This window comes from Sorex araneus, chromosome 3 (assembly GCF_027595985.1).
Source record: "Sorex araneus isolate mSorAra2 chromosome 3, mSorAra2.pri, whole genome shotgun sequence".
Classification (NCBI taxonomy): Eukaryota; Metazoa; Chordata; class Mammalia; order Eulipotyphla; family Soricidae; genus Sorex; species Sorex araneus.
In genome coordinates this window covers 47,715,488-47,734,527 of record NC_073304.1, presented here as the reverse complement: position 1 = coordinate 47,734,527, position 19,040 = coordinate 47,715,488, and the positions used below count along the sequence as shown (strand labels likewise).

Below are 19,040 nucleotides of genomic sequence, written 5' to 3'. Positions count from 1 at the left end.
GCCTTTCCTGCTTGTGTATTGTGTTAGCACCTCACCTCCTCCAGTCCGTGAGGTAGAAGTGATCTTCATAGCTGACAATACTGAAGGGGTAGTTGAGGTTGCTATTGATAATTCTTCGTCCAGATCCATCAGGCTGTGCACATTCCAAAGTAGTGGTTCCTTTTAAAAATATCCGAAGAAAAATGAAATTCTTTGATACCATAAAAATATAGCTCCCAAATACAATAATTGCAGGTAGATCTCTTCTCAGAGGAAACAAAGGTACAATAGGAATTAATAATATTTTATTCCCCTTGGCATCATAAAAATTAAAACTTCCTTCCTGTTCTATTACCAGTCTTCAGTTTTTCTAATAGTATTTTAATCTTCAAGAAAATAAACATTTTACAAGGATTGAATTTACAGACATCTAGCTAAGTTTCAAAGTCGAGCCCTAGAAAATTTGTTACATATAACTGGTATAGTTTCAAGTTGTTATAAATACTTGATCCTTTTAAGGAATGTAGAATCACCAAGATACTGTTTAACTAAAATCCTTAATTAAAAATAAAACAACCTATAGGGCCAGGAGATAGCTCAAAGGCCTAGTGTGCATGCATGGATCAATGTGGAGCTGAGTTTGATGCCCCGCAAGGTCTTCCAAACACCGAAAGTAGCCCCTGGGAGCCCCCAAAACTTTTATTTTCTAGGTAGCAGTGAAAAGCAAAATTATAATGACTCATATTTTTCATTATAAGGAAAGCAATCTTGAAAATTTTGTAATAGCTTAAGTGAAGAATTTCCAAATTCCACACTTTTCATAGAACTTTTAAATTTGAACACTTTTTAAAAAACCATATGTAGAATTATTTTGGACAACTGTTAGAGACCCATCTGTATAATAGTTCCTTTTAGATAATAATCTCCAAAATGGCCTTTTTCCTATTCTTACACAACTAGAGACATAGCAGTCCCATTGTGCTTATAATAATAAAAAAAGAAATCACAGAATAGATAAGCTATATCTTAGCAACCCAATACCATCCTAACATTTCCCTAAGAACTCCTTCAGCATAGTAGCACACTGGCTACTAAAGTAATATTTAGGGGAAAATGCCCTGTTACCCCATCGTATTAGTTCCATCAGTGCATAATATATATATATATATATATATATATATATATATATATATACACACACACACGTGTATATATATATTTTTTAAATGTACTGAGTTTTTATGTGGGGGAGGGACAAGCTGTACAAAAATGAGTTGGACACACAACCTCCTCTCTGAAGTATTCTTTAAATGTTTACAGAACACATGGGCTGTGCAGCTGCAATTTTATTCAAACCAAAAGGTATATATGAGATTTGGTTTTATTGAAATGAGTGATTGTGCCCACTATAATGAAGTGTTCTGTGTTTGCATTGCATTAGTAATATTACCTGCATCTGCCCAGCAGAGCTGTCTGTTAACATGGTCAAAGGTTAAAGCATTGGGTAGTGCAAGGTGTTGATACACCAGAATTCTTCTATCTCTTCCATCTAAAGTAGATGTCTCAATTTTAGGAGCTTCTCGGTTCCAGTCTGTCCAGTACAAGTTTCTATGGAGATAAATGGAATAGAGAAAGATCTACCTTCTTCAGTGTGTTGAACTCAAAGTTCAGAACCAACTTAGATGCTTTCCACTAAGTAGTTGAGTCAAACCCTGCTAAAAATGAGAAAATACGGACCAATTTATATGCTCTAGTTGGTAACCATAACAATATGGACAGAGAACATTTTTATTACATTGAAAATGAGGCTAGTGAGAATCTGGAAAAAACCCGAATGCCCCAGAACGGATGACTGGTTGAGGAAACTTTGGTACATCTATACAATGGAATACTATGCAGCTGTTAGAAAAAAGGAGGTCAAAAATTTTGTAGTTAAGTGGATGGGCATGAAAAGTTTCATGCTGAGTGAAATGAGTCAGATAGAGAGAGACAGACATAGAAAGATTGCACTCATCTATGGTATATAGAATAACAGAGTGGGAGACTAACACCCAAGAACTGTAGAAATAAGTACCAGGAGGTTGACTCCATGGCTTCGAGGCTGGCCTCACGTTCCGGGGAAAGGTCAACTCAGAGAAGCGATCACCAACTACATTGTAGTCGAAGGCCATGTGGGGGAAGAGAGTTGCGGGCTGAATGAGGGCTAGAGACTGAGCACAGCGGCCACTCAACACCTTTATTGCAAACCACAACAGCTAATTAGAGAGAGAAAACAGAAGGGAATGCCTTGCCACAGTGGCAGGGTGGGGTGGGGGGGAGATGGGATTGGGGAGGGTGGGAGGGACACTGGGTTTACGGGTGGTGGAAAATGGGCACTGGTGAAGGGATGGGTTCCCGAACTTTGTATGAGGGAAATATAAGCACAAAAGTGTATAAATCTGTAACTGTACCCTCACGGTGATTCTCTAATTAAAAATAAATAAATTAAAAAAAAAAAATTTAAAAAAAAAAAAATAAAATAAAATATTGAATTGCCAAAAAAAAAAAAAAAAAAAAGAAAATGAGGCTAGTGGTCTGAGAATTATTAAGATGTTTGGCTTATCTATACTGGGTTAAGGTGCTTACCTTACCTGCTGCTAACCCTAGTTCAACTGAGCAATCCCCAGCAATAGTAATGTGACCCACAATTTTCTTTAAAGGAAAGAAAATGAAATCAGAGAAAGAAGTTAAGTGTCTTGTTTGCTTGCTTTAAGTGTTGAGGGAGGTCAGCCTTTCTGAGGCTTCAATATTGTAACTTCCCAAATATGTTGAAGGAGACCTATTAAATTCCAGTTCATTACCTCAGACAGGCCCTGCCTAATTATCTGAATCCAAGTAGACTCTGGTCCCTAGATAGAATCTTTCTGCATTCGCTAGGTATCACTTCACACCGTTAATGATTTTGTTTAATTATTAGTTTGCCATTTTCATTCATCCTAACAGAATAAGAGGTTGCCTTTGCATACAACAGGGCCTGACACCTAATGAGTCCTTAGTAAACTTGTGAACAAAGAGTGAAACAAAGAATTTTCTCTCTTGTCTGCTCCTTCCCAACTGCATGTAAATTCTAAGGACAAGGACGTCAAGTTACTCTTCATGAGGAATAGATGGGTTAGGAAAGCCCCACTAACCGTTGAATTGGATCCAGAGTGATGGCCCGGGGGTTCACCAGGTTCTTGTGAAAGAGAATCTGACGGTCAGAGCCATCCAGCCGGGCCGTTTCTATCTTATCCAGGACACTGTCCGTGTAGTACATCCTTCTGTGATATACATCAAGGGCAAGTCCTTCAGGGCTGATCACACCTGAGAAGCAAAGGAAGAACTGGAGCAGTTACTGCATGGAGGTAAACCCAAACCAAAGGATGTTCTGTGTTTGAAAAGTTAAAAAAATCTAAGAATCTCTAAGTTGCAAGAATTAACAGAAAATGACAGACCATCGATTGTTACCTCTTCTGCCACCCCTAGTTTTCTCTAGATTCACAAGCTCACCCACTTAATGGCACCAGCATCCACAGTGCTAGGAGAGGCTGCATCAGCTGTGGCCACTCTTGACTTCTGAACTGAGCCTTTTCTCACGAGAGCCCTGTTTCTCCTGAGGAAGGCCCTATTATAATCCAGCTCACTCCTTATGTGTGTTCATTTACAGAAGTGCTGTTCTTTTGTACATTACAGCACAGAACTTCACAAATAGGAGACACATGACATAAGCAGGGAAATAGCTTGGTTTCAGTTAAAAAGTGAAACTCAGAAGTGCCTTTTGGGCAAAGGTGCTGACCTGAATCAATAACAACCTCACGTTCTGCCCCTGGTTCCAATTTAACGCGGTTAATGGTACGTGCAGAAACGTCTGTCCAGTACACCATCTTCTCTCGGCAGTCATAGTCAATCCCTACGGTGATGGAGCCCTTCGTGGACCAGAATAGAGAAATGGAAGTTAGGACTTTCCTCAGTGTGTGCTCAGCTGACTGCTACAAGCAGCCCTGCTGGATTCTCAGGCACAGTTGAGTAGCGTGGTTATGTAAGGAGAGTGACAACCTGGGTCAAAACTAGGGTAGGCTCTTTACTAGGACGTTTAACTTGGGTACTTAACTGCTTTCTGTGCCTGATTTCCTCATTTGCAAATGGAGATAACACCTACTTACTACGAGTATTATGAAAATTAATACTATAAATGCTCATAAAGGACCCTAACAATACTTGGCACACATTAAACCCTTAATAAGTATCATTACTTTTTGTTTTTTTCTTTTAGGGCCAGACCCAGTGTTGCTCAAGAGTACTCCTGACTGTGCACTCAGGGACACTTATGGTGATGCTTGGGGGACTGTGGAGTAATAGGGATTAAGCCCAGGTCGGCTGCATGCAAGGCAAGGGCCCTGTCCACTGTAATGTTTCTCTGGCCCCATTATTATGACTGGTAGTGGAAAAACAGGGATTTCATGAAAAAAATTAAAAAAATCAGCCCCTTCATGATTGAAGACAAAACTCTGCAAAGTCAGCTCTTAATATTTCACTAGGCCAAAACGGAATCCTTTCTAATGCTATCAGCACTTTTTTGGAAGTTCTTTCTAAAATTTGCCAGCATTTAACAGTAAAACCTGCTCTCCCTACTCCGTCACTATGGCGGCATCTTTCCTTACCTGCCATCACTTATGCCACAATCTCTACAAATGTGTGTGGTTCTAGAACGTAAATAAAGTAAAATCAGATGAGTGAAGGAACTGCGCAGGGAGAGATGACAGAATGCCTCACTCAGAGGAAGCCCTCCCTTACTTAGGGCCAATAAAAAAGTCCTTGGAAAGGCTGAGTCTGTGATAATCCCTTCCCAAGCACAGTAATTGACTCAAGTGATTTCCAACTCAGACGCCTGCTCTGAGACCAGCAGATGTACAAAGGCCAACACTGAGGGCCTTCTGCTATCCCTGAAGTCATGCCAGCTTCTTGCTTGCCTAAGGCGGCCTCCCGGGGCTGGCTTGACTTGGGTCTTTAAATGAGGAGTCAGAGTAAGAAACGCTTGACAAAGCAGGACTTGGCTTCTGTGAGAAAGGGGCTGTTTATATAGGGCCATATGAAGGTCAAATACTTTTTTATTTTAATATTAAAAACTATCTTAGGGGGTCAGAGATAGAACAGCAGGCAAAGCACTTCCCTTGCTTCAGTCCCAGGTTCGATCCCTGGCACGCCATATGGTCGCCCCACTAGGCGTGATTCCTGAGCACAGCCAGGTGTGGCGGCAGGATTGCATCATCAGCTAAGCACCCATTAACCAAAGGAGTTGTGGGACCCATTAATTACAAAATATCTCCTTTTTTTAATTTTTTAAAGAAAAAAAAGTAAATTTCCACACCATCCCTACAGCCTATATTCCATTTTCTCTCTCAGTTCTGTCACTATAACAAGCCCACCTACTGCTGCAGGTTTAGAAATGCAATGACACTGCTGGACTAGACAGCAGCTGGTTAGTTTGAGGTGATACTTTATTCATTTCTGCCTCTTTTAGAGACTTTTGCAAAACAGCATGCGAGAGTATGTTAAAACATAGGTTTTGCTGTCTGTTTCTACAAACTTGGGGGCCTGATGAAGAGTTAGTTCACAGAACAGTAAGTTCTCACCATCACCTATAGGTTCTCAGAAACTAAGCTAAACAACTTTAAAAACCTTTGAATAAATGTCATGTCATCCAGTATAGGTCAGTATTGGGTGCCCCCACCCTCCTGTCTCCACAACACTTGATCTTAGCCAAAAGTCTGAGAAGCAATCCTGCCTCCACAACAGACCAGAATGACATTTAAACTAAAGGACACATTTATTTCTAAGTGTCAGTGTCTTTCTCCTTCTCTTTTCTCCATTTTCAAGATGAAATTCCTCCTCCAACATGAAGGAATGAAAGAGATCTCAGCTGCTGGCTCCAGAAGTAGTCAGCATTCCTTATGGCAGGTTCAGATCACTCCTCCCTTGCCATCAAACTAGTCACAAATTTTTATTTGAGAAGGAGTCAGAGAAAAGAGGCTGATCAGGAGAGCCAGCATGGGTGCATGGGGGATGTTATGTGAGGCTTCCATATTCCACTTCAGATTTTCACCTCAGCTGGCAAGGAAACTACTGCCTGCAGCCAATCCACCATTGTTTTGACTTAAGGAACTGTGAGTCTGTCTGTCAATGGAGAACCTGGGAGAGTTACATTAAGATTTCTGTCCATTTTCCCTTGGATTATCATACTGCCTCCATATCTCTACAATTTGGAGGTCCCGTTTTCAATTACAAGCTAGAAATCCCATGGATCAAGTGTGGCTTTATGGGTGAGGAGGGCCCCAACTTGCTTGCGGTGCTTGAGTCTACTCCTGGCTCCACACTTAGGGGACCATGTCACGCCAGGGATGGAAGAGGATTGGCCACATGAAAGGCAAGTGCCTTACCCCCTATACTATCGCTCCAGCCCTGGAGAGTAGATTATTGGTCAATGAGACATGAGAACCCTTCAAGACCTTCCTCCACCTCAGGACTCTTGCTTAGTGAGAAAAGATTAAAGTACCTTCTGAATGCTCCCCAAAGCCCCATCCCTTCCAGGAGAAATCCACTCTACCTGCAGTGACAGCAGGGGCTTGGCTTTGTCCTTCTGAAAATGGGTGCCGCGGAGGGGCATGTAGCCAATCTGTGTGCCATGAGCATAGAGCAGGAAGGGAGGTTTGATCTCAGGCTCAGTGGTGGGCTGGTGCACATCTGGAGCAGGCATGAGGTCACCTGCCATGGGACAGTGGAAGGTGGGGGGGGGGGGGGAGAGAGAGGGTAAAAAGAGGAAGAAAAATTACCTCATCATATGCCAGACTTTTGCTGAACATCAAAAGTTCTTCATGCTATACAGATATGCTGCAGATGTTTCTTAAAAAAAAATTCTCATTTATACATGATTTTTTGAGGATTAGTGATTAAATGATAGTCAGTTACAAGGAAGGAAGACAATAAAACACTAGTGTAGCAGAAGTGAAGTGAAAGGCTGCTAGCAACCCTGCTTGACTTCGCCCAGCCCTGGTCCCAAGAAACTGAGGCATCACAGTGTCAGAACCCTCATTTTTTCTCTGGATCACTATTTCACAATGTTACCCCTCCCCTGCCACTCACTTCAGGACCCCAGCCCACCCCATAAAGTACAAGACCACTCTGCGACTGCACATTTCTTTACCTCTTCATACCTCGTTCTGAGCATACAAAGATCCTAACTCGTGTCACACAACACCGCATAAAAAAACCTCCAGACTGCAGAAGTCACAATGGAATAGCAGCCCAGAACCCCACCACACTTAGTTAGTGACAATGGGAACCCTGAAGACTCAACCTGTAATAACAAGCCATATAACCTTTGTGAAAAGGAACTTTGAGAAGAAATGCTGAGGATATTTAAAGAGCTCAAAGAAACACAATGGAAAGGGCAACCAATAAAACACAAGCAGAGATGAGGACAGAAATGATAGAACTAAAGAATTTTGTAAGTAGAATAAAAACTCACTGGAAGACCTCAGCAGCTGAGTAACAGTAGCTGATGACAAACAGTGAGCTCCACATGAGGTGCAGAAAATCTCCAGACAACAACAGAAAAAAAACTCACAAAAAACGAATAGCTGACAAGAGAATTTTGGGATGAATTCAAGAGGAACGACATAAGAATCAAAGGACCAGGTGTTCCAAAGGACCAGCAAGGCAACCCCAATGAAGAAGCAATTATCAAAGACATCATTGCCGAGACATTCTCAGAGCTGAAGAATACATCACCAGATCTGGGAGGCCTGAAGCTAAAAGAGAACCAAATAAAAATACTCCAAGACACATCCTAATCAGAATGACAAAAAACACAGGTAGAATACTGAAAGCAGCAAGATCAAAGAAGGAAACTATGTATAAAGGAATGTCCCAATATTTATAGCAGATTTAGCAAATTTACCAAATAAAACCTCCCAGGTCTGAAGACAGTGGTGGGATATAGTTTAAAAAAAAATAACTCAATGAGATCAAAACCACACCAAGAATACTATACCCAGCCAGATTCTCATTCAGATTTGAAAGAATGATACACAACTTCACAGATAACAATCCAGAAATTTCACATACTGAAAATTGTCTTTACAAGGGGCTACTTTAAGCCAAGCAAACAACCCCTACGAAAAGGCCAAGATGGCCATTCTAGTGTCTGTCAGCATAGACTTTAGACTCAAAAAGATTATAAGAGACAGTGAAGGTCATTTCTTAATGATCAAGGGATATGTATATCAAGAAGAACTCATATCCCTAACAATAGCTCAGTAAGGAAATACTTGCACATGCTTCTCCAATGCACATGGGACATTCTCCAAAACACTACATTCTGGGATATAAACTATATCTGCACAAAGGCAAGAGGATAGAAAGCACACCGGCTATCTTCTTAGGCCCTAATGTGCTGAAAATAGAACATAATAACAAACAGAATTGGAGCGACAACTCAAACATCTGGAAATTAAATAGCTTGTTATAAAACAACCTGTGAGTTAAGAACTCAAAGAGGAAATTAAAAGATTCCCCAAAACAAATGAGAATGAGGACATTACCTAACAGTAACTTGTGAGACATAGCAAAGCTGCACAAGCATTCATCAGGAAGAAAGGGCCCATATAAATAACTTGAATGCACAACTGAAGAAATTGACAAAAGACCAACTAAAGGAAACCAAAGCAGGCAGGAGGAAGGTTATAATAAAATTTAGATCAGAAATTAATGAACTGGAATGTAAAAGAAAATCCAAAAGATCAATGAAACCAAAAGTTGGCTTTTAAAAAAAATTAACAAGATTAATGAACAACTAGCAAGACTCATAAAGAGAAGGATTTTATCAAACCAAATCAGAAAGGAAAGCAAGGATGTCACAACAGATTTAACAGAAATTCAAAAGATTAACAAAGATTACTTTGAGAATCTTCATGCAACAAAATGAGAAAACCTAGAAGAAATGGATACATTCTTGGACTCTTACAACCTACTATGCCTGAACTGAGAAGATATGGATTACCTGACTAGACCTAACAGTTTTGAAGAAATCAAAAGGTAATCAAAAGTCAACCCAAAGCAAAAGCCCAAACCCAGAGGAATTCACTAGAGAGTTCTTTCAAATCTTTAAAGAAAACCTACTGCCAATCTTTTTCAGGCTATTCCAGGAAACTTAAGAAACAGAAGCACTCCCAAACAGTTGTTAACAAGCAAACAAAACCCTGAGACCAAACGTGGACAGAGACATCACACAGACACAGACACAGACAGACACACAGAGAGACAGAGACAGGAGAGAGAGGGGGAGAGAGAGAGAGAGAGAGAGAGAGAGAGAGAGAGAGAGAGAGAGAGAGAGAGAGAGAGAGAGACAGAGAGATACAGGCTGATATCCTTGATGAACACAGATGCAGAGATCCTCAACAAAACACTAGCAAATAGAGTCCAACATCTCATTAAAAAGATTATACACAATGACCAAGTAGGATTAATTCAGGGAGGCAAGTATGGTTCAACATACACAAGTCAATCAATGTAATACACTGTGTCAATAAAATGAAAAATAAAAATCATATGATCATCAATAGACATAGAGAAAGCATTTGATAGATGAAGCACCCATTCATGATTAAAAAACTCAACAAAATGAGAATTGAAGGAATTTTCCTCATTGTAGTCAAAGCCAATTACAAATCCACAGCAAACATTAGTCTCAATGGGAAGAAACTAAAAGCCTTTCCTCTAATAACACACACAAGACAAGGTTGCCCACTCTTGCCACTCTTACTTAGTATAATACTGGAAATATTTACCGTAGCAATTAGTCAAGAAAAAGATATCAAGGGCATCAGATATGAAAGGAAGTAAGCTCTTAGTATTTACAGATGACATCGTACTATATTTAGAACATTCTAAAGATTATATGAAAAAGCCCTTAGAAACAATAGATATGTATAGTAAAGTGGCAGGCTAAAAATTATTATGCAAAAGTCCATAGCTTTCCTACAGCAATGAATGAAAGATAAGACAGAGATATTAAAAAAACAAGCCTATTCACAGTTGTGCTTCACAAATTGGCTTAACTAAGAAGGTGAAATATTTATACAAAGAAAAATAAAAAATACTTCAAGAGACAAAAAGGGACATGAGGAAATGAAGACACATCCCCACTGATTGATTGGGAGGGTTAATGTCATCAAAATGGCAATAATCCTCCAATCATTGTATAGATTCAATTCAGTCCCTATAAGGATACCCATAACATTTTTCAAAGAAATAGGCCAGACACCTGAAATTTATATGGAACAATATCCCCCTACCTTCCTCCCCTCCTCAACCATTATCACCCATAGGTAAAGCAATACTTGTGAAAAAGAAGATGGAAGGCATCATCACTTTCCCCAACTTCAAACTATACTACAAAGATAGTAATTAAAACATCATGGTACTAGAATAAAGACAGACTCTCAAATAAATAGAATTGAATATCCTGAGATAGACCCTCAAGTATTTGACTAGTTAATCTTCTATAACAGAACAAAAAATATGAAATGAAGTACGGAAAGCTTCTTCAACAAGGGGTGCTGGGAAAACTTATTTTTACATGAAAAATTAAACTCAGATCTCTTTCTAATGCAGTGTACAAAAGTAAAATAAAAATACGTTAAAGACCTCAACATCAGACCTGATCCGTAAGGCACATAGGGAAAAAATAGGTAGAACTCTCTATGATATTGAAGCTAAAGGCATCTTCAAGGATGAAACACCACTGATCAAGCAAATAAAAGCACAGATAAACAAATGAATCTACATTAAATTAAGAAGCTTCTGCACCTCAAAGGAAACAACAGCCAGGATACAAAGACAGTCTACAGAATGAAGAAAGTATTTACCCAACACTCATCTGATAAGGGGTTAATATCAGAGATATATAAAGCAGACCTTTACAAGATCTTTATGGTAGACCTTTACAAGAAAAAACAGCCAACATCATCAAAAAATCCGAAAAGGAACAAAAAAATTACTCAAGGAAGAAATACAAATGGCCAAAAGGTACATGAAAAAAAGCTCTGTATCAGTAATCATCAGGAAGATGAGAATCAAAACAATGAGATATTATCTCACACCAGAGACTGGCACACATCAAAAATAACAAGAACAACCCATGGCATGGATGCAGGGAAAAAGGACTTCATTCACTGCCAGTGAGACAGTAGACTGGTCCAACCTTTATAGAAATAAGTATGAACATTCCAAAAAACTCCAGGAATTGCGCTTCCATTTGACCAAGGAACTCCAGTTCTTGGAATATACCCTAAGGACCCCAAAACAAAATGGAGAAAAGAAATCTGCACCCCTATGTTCCTTGCAGCACCATCCAAAATATCCCAAATCTCTTAACAACCCCAGTGTCTAAGAATATATGCCTAGATAAGGAAACTATGGTATATATACACAATATAGTATTAATCGGCCATAAGAAAAGATAACATCATGAAATTCGCTATTACTGAAGGGACCTGGAGAGTATCATGCTGAATTAAGTTAGTCAGAGACAGACCGGCACAGAATGATCTCTCTCACATACAGGACTTAAACTTAATGATGGAATAATGAATGCCCAAAGACAAAAGAAACAAAGAACATGAGAACTGGTATTCAGTAGGAAACATGCCACTTGAGGAGGATGGAGGATAGGTCATGGAGGGGGCAACACCTTTGGTGGAGGGAAACATTTAACTGGGAGGAGGAGATGGTGGTAAAAGGTGATTACATGTGATGTATGAAACCCTATCAGCAACAGTACAGCACTGTAAGCCATAGTGCAAGAACTTCAAAAATAAAAAAAAATTAAAAAGCACCTTTCATATAAGTAGAATGATGAGAGGGAAGCAAAGGTGAGGTTGTACGCTAGTGGAGGGAAGTGGACACTGGTGAAGGGATCGCTGTTGAAACATTATATGCCTGAAACCCAATCATGAATAACTTTGTAATTTCAGTGATTAAAAATTTTTTTCTTTTAAAAATAATTTTAAAAATTAGTCTCAGAACAAAGAATTTGTCTTTAAAAAAAAAGAAAAGAAAAAAAACAACCAATATTTAAAAAGTTTTAGTGGGAGCACCGAATGAAGTATCCCCTTTAACCCTGTGTTGGGAGGGGGAGTGATTGCATACAGAACTGAATTCCAGATGCTCTCACTACAGTAACTTACCCAACCAAACATTAAATTGTGATCCTGAGTGGATGTGGACCAGATTATAATCGTCACCATCAGTGACTTCTTTGATCCCTTGACCACTTACTTGTCCAGCTTCATCCACAGTGGCAGAAACACCTTAGAAGCAGCTGAAGTGAGTAAGGGCTACCTGGGTGCTTACATTTAAGGGTGCCCTGTGGTGAGACATAGGGACGTGACACTTCTTTGCCTTCTTTGTTGACACACCAGCAGAAGTCACTGTTGCCCTGGCACTGCACTGGAATGAACTCACCCTCGTCGTCACACTGAGGCAGGTACTGGTCATCCTTAGGCTGTCCCTTGTAGACTTCCAACAGCTGTGCCCGCCAGCGCTGACACATAGTTGGTGGTCTTTGGATGGCCTCTGAGCAGATGGAGACAAAAGCCTTTGATCACAAGCCAAGGACAGAGTGAAGCTCACAGCTCAGGATCCCCATGTCGAGTGGTTGGCCTTCTGTCTAGTGGCTATGATATACGCCTCAGCCTGGACATGACCCCAGCAGAGAAGTGCTTGAGGTTCTCCATGGGAATCATGTGTTTCAAAGCCAGGAGGAGTCATCTTCAAGGCCCAGCCATTCAGGAAAGAACAAGGTAAGACAACAGGTATAGCTCCCTCAGCCTAGCGAGAGGACCTAAGCCAGTCAAGCCAGGAGAGTATCTTACAATATAACCATTTCAGCTACACTCCACAGTTCTTTTGAGCACTCAGTGACTTTCATGATGCTTAAAACCCATAGTAAGAGGGCTACTCTGAGACAGGGAAGTTTTATGTCTATGTCTTACTGATTTATATCTTAAAGTGACTGACCACCCTTCTGTGTGTCCCTCACTATCTGCCCACTGAGTAAAACTTGGTTTGCATAAGCACAGTAGAAATGGGGACAAACAGCTTAGACTCAATTCCCAGAAGTCTTGACCACTGTTCTTGAGACATCTCAAAGATGCACCACTTTCTTCAAGCGCCAACTTCCCATCATGTTGTTCTGTCCCTTTTTTCCAGTACTCCTCCTTCCCCTTTGTTTATCATGGCTCACCACCCAGCTTAAACTTCAGTGAACTGAGCTGAGAAACTGCTCTGCAAGAGAAGCTATCTCTCAGACTGCACTGCTTCTACCAGCAACTGAACGTGTATCCTTAGCATGCCAGCTCTTATCTCTGGAGAGCTCCACTGCAGGCTAGAACATCCCAGTGATGGTACCTTAAACTGAAGGTACGTCTTCCTTTTTACTTGCTCAACTCAGAGACTCTAACAGCCAGATATCTACTTGATACCACCATTCAGATGTATAATAGAAATCACAGAGGAGAATTAACAAAAAAACTGGGCCCGTGCTTCTTCCTCTCCAAGCAGCCGTCCCTGGTCTTCTCCACATCAGTAAATGGACCTTGCATCTTTCCATTGCTCAGGCCCAGTCATCCTCTCTTTTCCTGTCCCCATCTGACGTGTCAGAAAGTCACATAAGCTTTTTTTTCTTTCTGACATTTGAAGTCAAAACATGTTTTGAATATCTTCACTTCTCGCCGTATCTACCCCTAAACATTGTCTGAGCCCCATGATGTCAATTGAACCAGCAACCATAAGAATCCCTTTAAAACAGTCATACCATGTCATTCTTTTTTTGGTCAAACCATCCAGTGGCTTTGAAGAACCGCTAAGGTGGAAATATTACAGCTGGGCTTCAAGCAGCTGCAGTTCTTCTAAAAATGCGGGAAGCTGGGGAATAAAATTCTTAGTGTACAAACCCTATTAGCTCAACTACAAGACTAATTTGGTTTGGGGAAGCAGATGTGCCTTTACAACTCAACCCAGGAGAAGGAAAGCTCTTTTTAAGACCCTGGGGAGGGGACCTGAGAGAGAGCACAGCAGGAGAGATGCCTGCCTTCCACATGGCTGACCCAGGTTCAAGATCCAGGACCACATAGGATCTTCATATGTCACAGAGAACCAGAGAGGGAGAGGGAAATGGCACTCCCTCCAACCCAAGCCTTCCACCACAAGGTGGGATTCTGTGGGGAAGTTCCCAACCACATCCACATTCCAAACTCTGGATCCATTCTAGTGAGAAGGGCCCACCCAAGGAGACACAGGTCCTGGAATGCAGACACAGAGCATCCAGAGTGGCTCTGGGAGGTGGGGCCTCCACTTGGCCTCCGGCTAGGCATCCCTCTCCTTTCTACCTCTCTTCCCAACCTTGGGTTTCTCATAGGCAGGAGAAATTTGAACTATTTTGAGGTCTAGGGCTCAGAGTGTCCTCCCCCACCCCCTTGAAGCTGAGCCTCCTAATGCAGATGAGACCAGTTAGAAATGGCAGCCAAGGCCAAATCAGTGCCAAGGGACAAGTCCGCTGTGGGAAAGTCTGCACAAAAAAACATGTCCCTCTTTCACACATTAGCTTCACATTCTCTAGGCTCTCTTGAATCACTATCCTTAACATATGCTTATGTTAATGATGTTCATGGAATTCTGAGCCAGTCTCTTCGGCTACCTCCCAACCATCTGATTCATTCAAGACCTAGCTATAGTTAGAACCACTAACTAGACTTTTGGAAGAGTGGGCATGAAACAGATTTCTTATTTTTGTTTTTGATCTGCAAATTTTTCCTAATATGTGGGACAGAGGAATGAGGAGTGTGACTGTGGGAACAATGGTTTTCCATCTAGGACAGTCTTAGGAAAACTACAGTCCTAGCCATAACAATACTGCCAAAAGGATCAAAACTACTGGTAATTCTCCAGTTCTTTGTACTCTCCTACATTAAAGGCCAAGATACATATTCTTGAACCCCTTTTCAATAGTAAAAACGGATCGTTGGAGTAACTTTGGTCCATTGATACAGGAATCATTTTGTCTAAATCCTACATTATTCATAATAAAGTTCTTCTGTACAGGGTTGCTGGCGGAAGCTCTTCCTATCTGAAAGATGCAGGAGGGGCAAACGCCTACACAGATCACCTGTGATTTTCATCAGCTGTGAGCACTGGGAAACCCTGCCCAGGGGAAGCGTCGGATGATTGTAAGCTTGTTCTGCATTACGCTGCAGGCCAATGACAATAGATTCCAGTGCCACTCCCAGAGGTGGCTGGGCCAGGGGAAATTCAAGTTGGCATGAGGGGGCTAGGATATTAGCCTAAAGGAAATGCGCACTCACCCACTTGTTTTTATTTCTGTGCTGATATTAACCTGACCTTCTGCTTGTTTCCTGCAATTCAGAAGGCCGAATTTAACTGGCAGAAAGAAATCTGAGAAGCCCCTTTTGCCTGCAAAAAGTGGCAAGATCCTCTATCTCAAAGATAAGATAACCTCCCTAAACTGCCAGTAGTCTGAGGCTGGATCTTCAATCTGGACCTCAATGTTAGTCTCCAGCAGGGGTCTGAGAAATGAGTGCAGTAAATAACAGCAGCCCTGTATGGCACATGTTTGTGTCTCTAGCATGATGTACATATCTAGTGCACTCAGCATTGGGGTCGTCCTTAGGAAAGGATGGCCACTGATCTTGTGGCCATGGGTTTAGCAGTTATATCCTATTCCACAATGCCACTCTGCTGATTGTGCCCAGGCTCAAATTGGTACCCATATCTCCCGTGCTGTCTTACCTGGTGGTGGCCCGCACTCAGGGGGGATGGAGCCTGGTGGAGTCAAGGTATCAGGGACCCGTTTGCCATCAGGTTCCACACACCAGCAGAAGCCGGTGCTGCTGTGACACTGTAGGGGCATGTAGTTGCCCTGATCATCGCAGTGGGGAATGTTGATCCGGCTCTGAGGATCGGCGGCCTGAGCCAGGGCATCTAAATACTGTTGTTCACAGGGTTTCAGTTCTGGGAACCAGAGAAGAGGATGAATAAAAGGCTTTTCTACACTTTGACCAGGCACAGTCAAAGTCTCCTGTATGGGGTTTGGTTTCTGTGTTTATTTTTTTCCAAGAATGGGAAGATAGCATAACATAGCAGAGAGAGCAAAGTATTCGAATCTGCATCTGGTTCTGGCTCTGTTCCATCTCGCCCTGCAAGCTCCTCATTGGCTACAGTGTCAAATAGTAATCTTTCAGCTCTTGAGGCACAAAGATGTCTGGATAAAATGGAACAACCTGCAGCAGCAAACATTCCAAGAGACCAGAGAAAGCAAGTGATATGGCAAAATCTTCTACTCATCCACTGAGGTGCATTTTCCATGAGGATGGCTTTCAGCATCATCACCCCACTCCCCTACCTGCAGCCACATTTTCCCAGAGCAGCCTCCACGCTGCTAGAGTGGACTCCCTGCCACACAGGCTCCTGTTTGACAGGATTTTGCTCAATCCTGCATCCACATCTTCCTTAACCATGGCAAAGCAGGACAGTGGGTAGAGAACCAGAACTGCCACTACGTAGGACACTGGATGAGCTATCCTCATGGCCTCTCAAGAATGCTAAGAAGTCTACTAGGTAGCAGAAGGTATGTAAGAAAAAAAATCAAGGCCTGGAAAACCTACTAGCTAGCGTCTCAGACATGGATTAATCCAGAGTGAGCTGAAATGCAGAAAAATACTGATTGAGGCATAGTGCCCAATGCTTCCAAGTTTTTCAATACTTACTCTTTGTGCAGTGAAAGCCATCCCCATTGTATCCAGGCTGGCAGTAACAGGAAAAGGAGCCAGGGGTGTTAAAGCAGTTAGCTGAGGGGTGACATGTGTTCTCTGAGCATTCATCAACATCTGCAGAGGTTGGGGAAGAAAAGATGGGGGAGCATGAGGTCACATGATTGCCCTTCCATGGCTCTCATATATAGGCATCCACAAGGGACCAACTTCCGGAGACCTTTGGTCATATAGAAAAATGCTCAATCCCATAGGCAAACTTGCCAGTGAAACATTGAGAGACATGAGCTAACGCACTAGATGAAGAGTATTCAGAGTGAAACTCAAACAAGTGCCCACAGTGTGGAGAAGAAATTTCTTCAGTGTGCTTCATATGCAGTGAGTTCCAGGAAGTTATTACCACTGAACCAATTTTTAGACTATAAACCATTTCCCATCAGCAACACTACAATAATGATAAATGCATCAAATAATAGTTTTTTCCTTTCTTTCTTGGCATCATCTTCCCAAGACATTGATTTACAGATGTGAAGAAGCCTGGTGAAGTGCAGAATAATTTTTCAGCTGAGCTAGTGGCACATTCAGCCTGGCTTAAATCAGATTCCTACTACCTAAAACAACCAACTAGTAGCTAATTTTCTTTACCTTTCATTTTTAGAAGAAATTTAAAATTACAATAAAATTGTTATTGGATGTTTTAAAAAGGAAAAATCACATTTTTTTCAGGTTTATCTGAATAAACAATCCAGGCTCCTGCATTTCCCACAAAGATTCATTTCCATGGTATTTCTCAAAATGCAGCATCCTGAAACTTCAAACAAAGTCAATTTAATTCATTTACAATTTAATTCAATCAGTACGTGCTGATAGTAACAAGACACCCTATTCCCACCCTTACCCCCAGAAATATCTGAAAATCATATTAAAGATGTCCAGACTTTGAGATAAGCTATTTCCAGAGTCAGGATAAGGCTGGGAAAGGTGTATGGAGGAGGTGAGGGAAAAGGGTGTAGGTCTGCTTAAAACTCATTTAAGAGCCCAAGAGATACAGGGGTACAGCACTTGCCTTGCCTATGGCCGACCCTGGCTTGATCCCACAATATGTTCCCCAGGCGATACCAGGAGTAAACTCTGAACACTGATGGGTCACAGTGGCCCCCAAACCAACAATAACCAAAAAATACTTAACTGAAAATAAAACAAGGTCACATTTCTTGCTGCAATGTCTGAATGGGGGAAAATGGGATGAGCAAAGGGGCTCAGAAGGATGGATCATATCAAATCAGCAAAATGCTGTGTAGAGTCACTCTGGAAACCCGAAGACTTTCTGGCCTGAGCTTGGTGTGAGTGGGTGTTACCTTGCCCAGCCCCCCATTCTCTTCTGGGGCTATTATATCACCATGCAGTGACCAGGCTGTCAGTGAGCCACTCTGCAGTGACTAAAGAGGCTGGTTAGGAAACAGACATTCCATTCAACCTGTAGGGGAATCTCTGACACTATAATTAGCAAACTAGCATCTGCATCTCCTCCATCTTAGGGGATTTTGAGCAGTATCAAGAGGTTCCCTTAAGCCCCACCTATACCCTAATGTATATATGTAGCACTGTAGCAGTGTTGTCCAGTTGTTCATCAATTTGCTTGAGTGGGCACCAGTAACGTCTCCATTGTAAGACTTGTTACTGTTTTTGGCATATCGAATATGCCATGGGTAGCTTGCCAGACTCTGCCGTGTGGCTGAGATACTCTTGGTAGCTTGCAGGGCTCTCTGAGAGAGATGGAGGAATCGAACCTGGGTCAGCTGAGTACAAGGCAAATGCCCTACCCACTGTGCTATCACTCCAGTCCATCCATATATATATATATATATATATATATATATATATACACACACACATATATATATATCATCATCATCATCATCCCGTTGATTGTCAATTTTCTTGAGCGGTCTCAGTAATGTCTCCATTCGTCCTAGCCCTGAGATTTTAGAAGCCTTTCTTTACTCATCCTTCCCAATAGTGCCACATTGGAGGCTATTTCAGGGTCAGGGGAATGAGACCCATCATTATTACTCATTTTGGCATATGAATACACCACGGGGAGCTTGCCAGACTCTTCCATGTGGTAGCTTGCCAAGTTCTCCAAGAGAGAGAACTAGGCTATAAGATGTCTTCAGAGAGCTTAGTTTTATAGTCTCT

At 41.5% G+C, this 19,040-nt stretch overlaps 1 protein-coding gene across 1 annotated transcript in view; it reads right to left on the bottom strand.

Annotated features, from left to right (window-relative positions):
- NID2 (nidogen 2) overlaps positions 1–19,040 on the bottom strand; it is an 83,034-nt gene that overhangs the window by 1,546 nt on the left and 62,448 nt on the right. The window contains exons 12-20 of the mRNA XM_055133867.1: positions 16,848–16,958; positions 16,641–16,661; positions 15,862–16,083; positions 12,409–12,630; positions 6,602–6,759; positions 3,794–3,923; positions 3,150–3,321; positions 1,430–1,587; positions 36–159 (exon numbers count right to left, since the gene is read on the bottom strand). Coding sequence (XP_054989842.1) covers positions 36–159; positions 1,430–1,587; positions 3,150–3,321; positions 3,794–3,923; positions 6,602–6,759; positions 12,409–12,630; positions 15,862–16,083; positions 16,641–16,661; positions 16,848–16,958 — 1,318 coding nt within the window. The remainder of the gene's footprint in view (positions 1–35; positions 160–1,429; positions 1,588–3,149; positions 3,322–3,793; positions 3,924–6,601; positions 6,760–12,408; positions 12,631–15,861; positions 16,084–16,640; positions 16,662–16,847; positions 16,959–19,040) is intronic.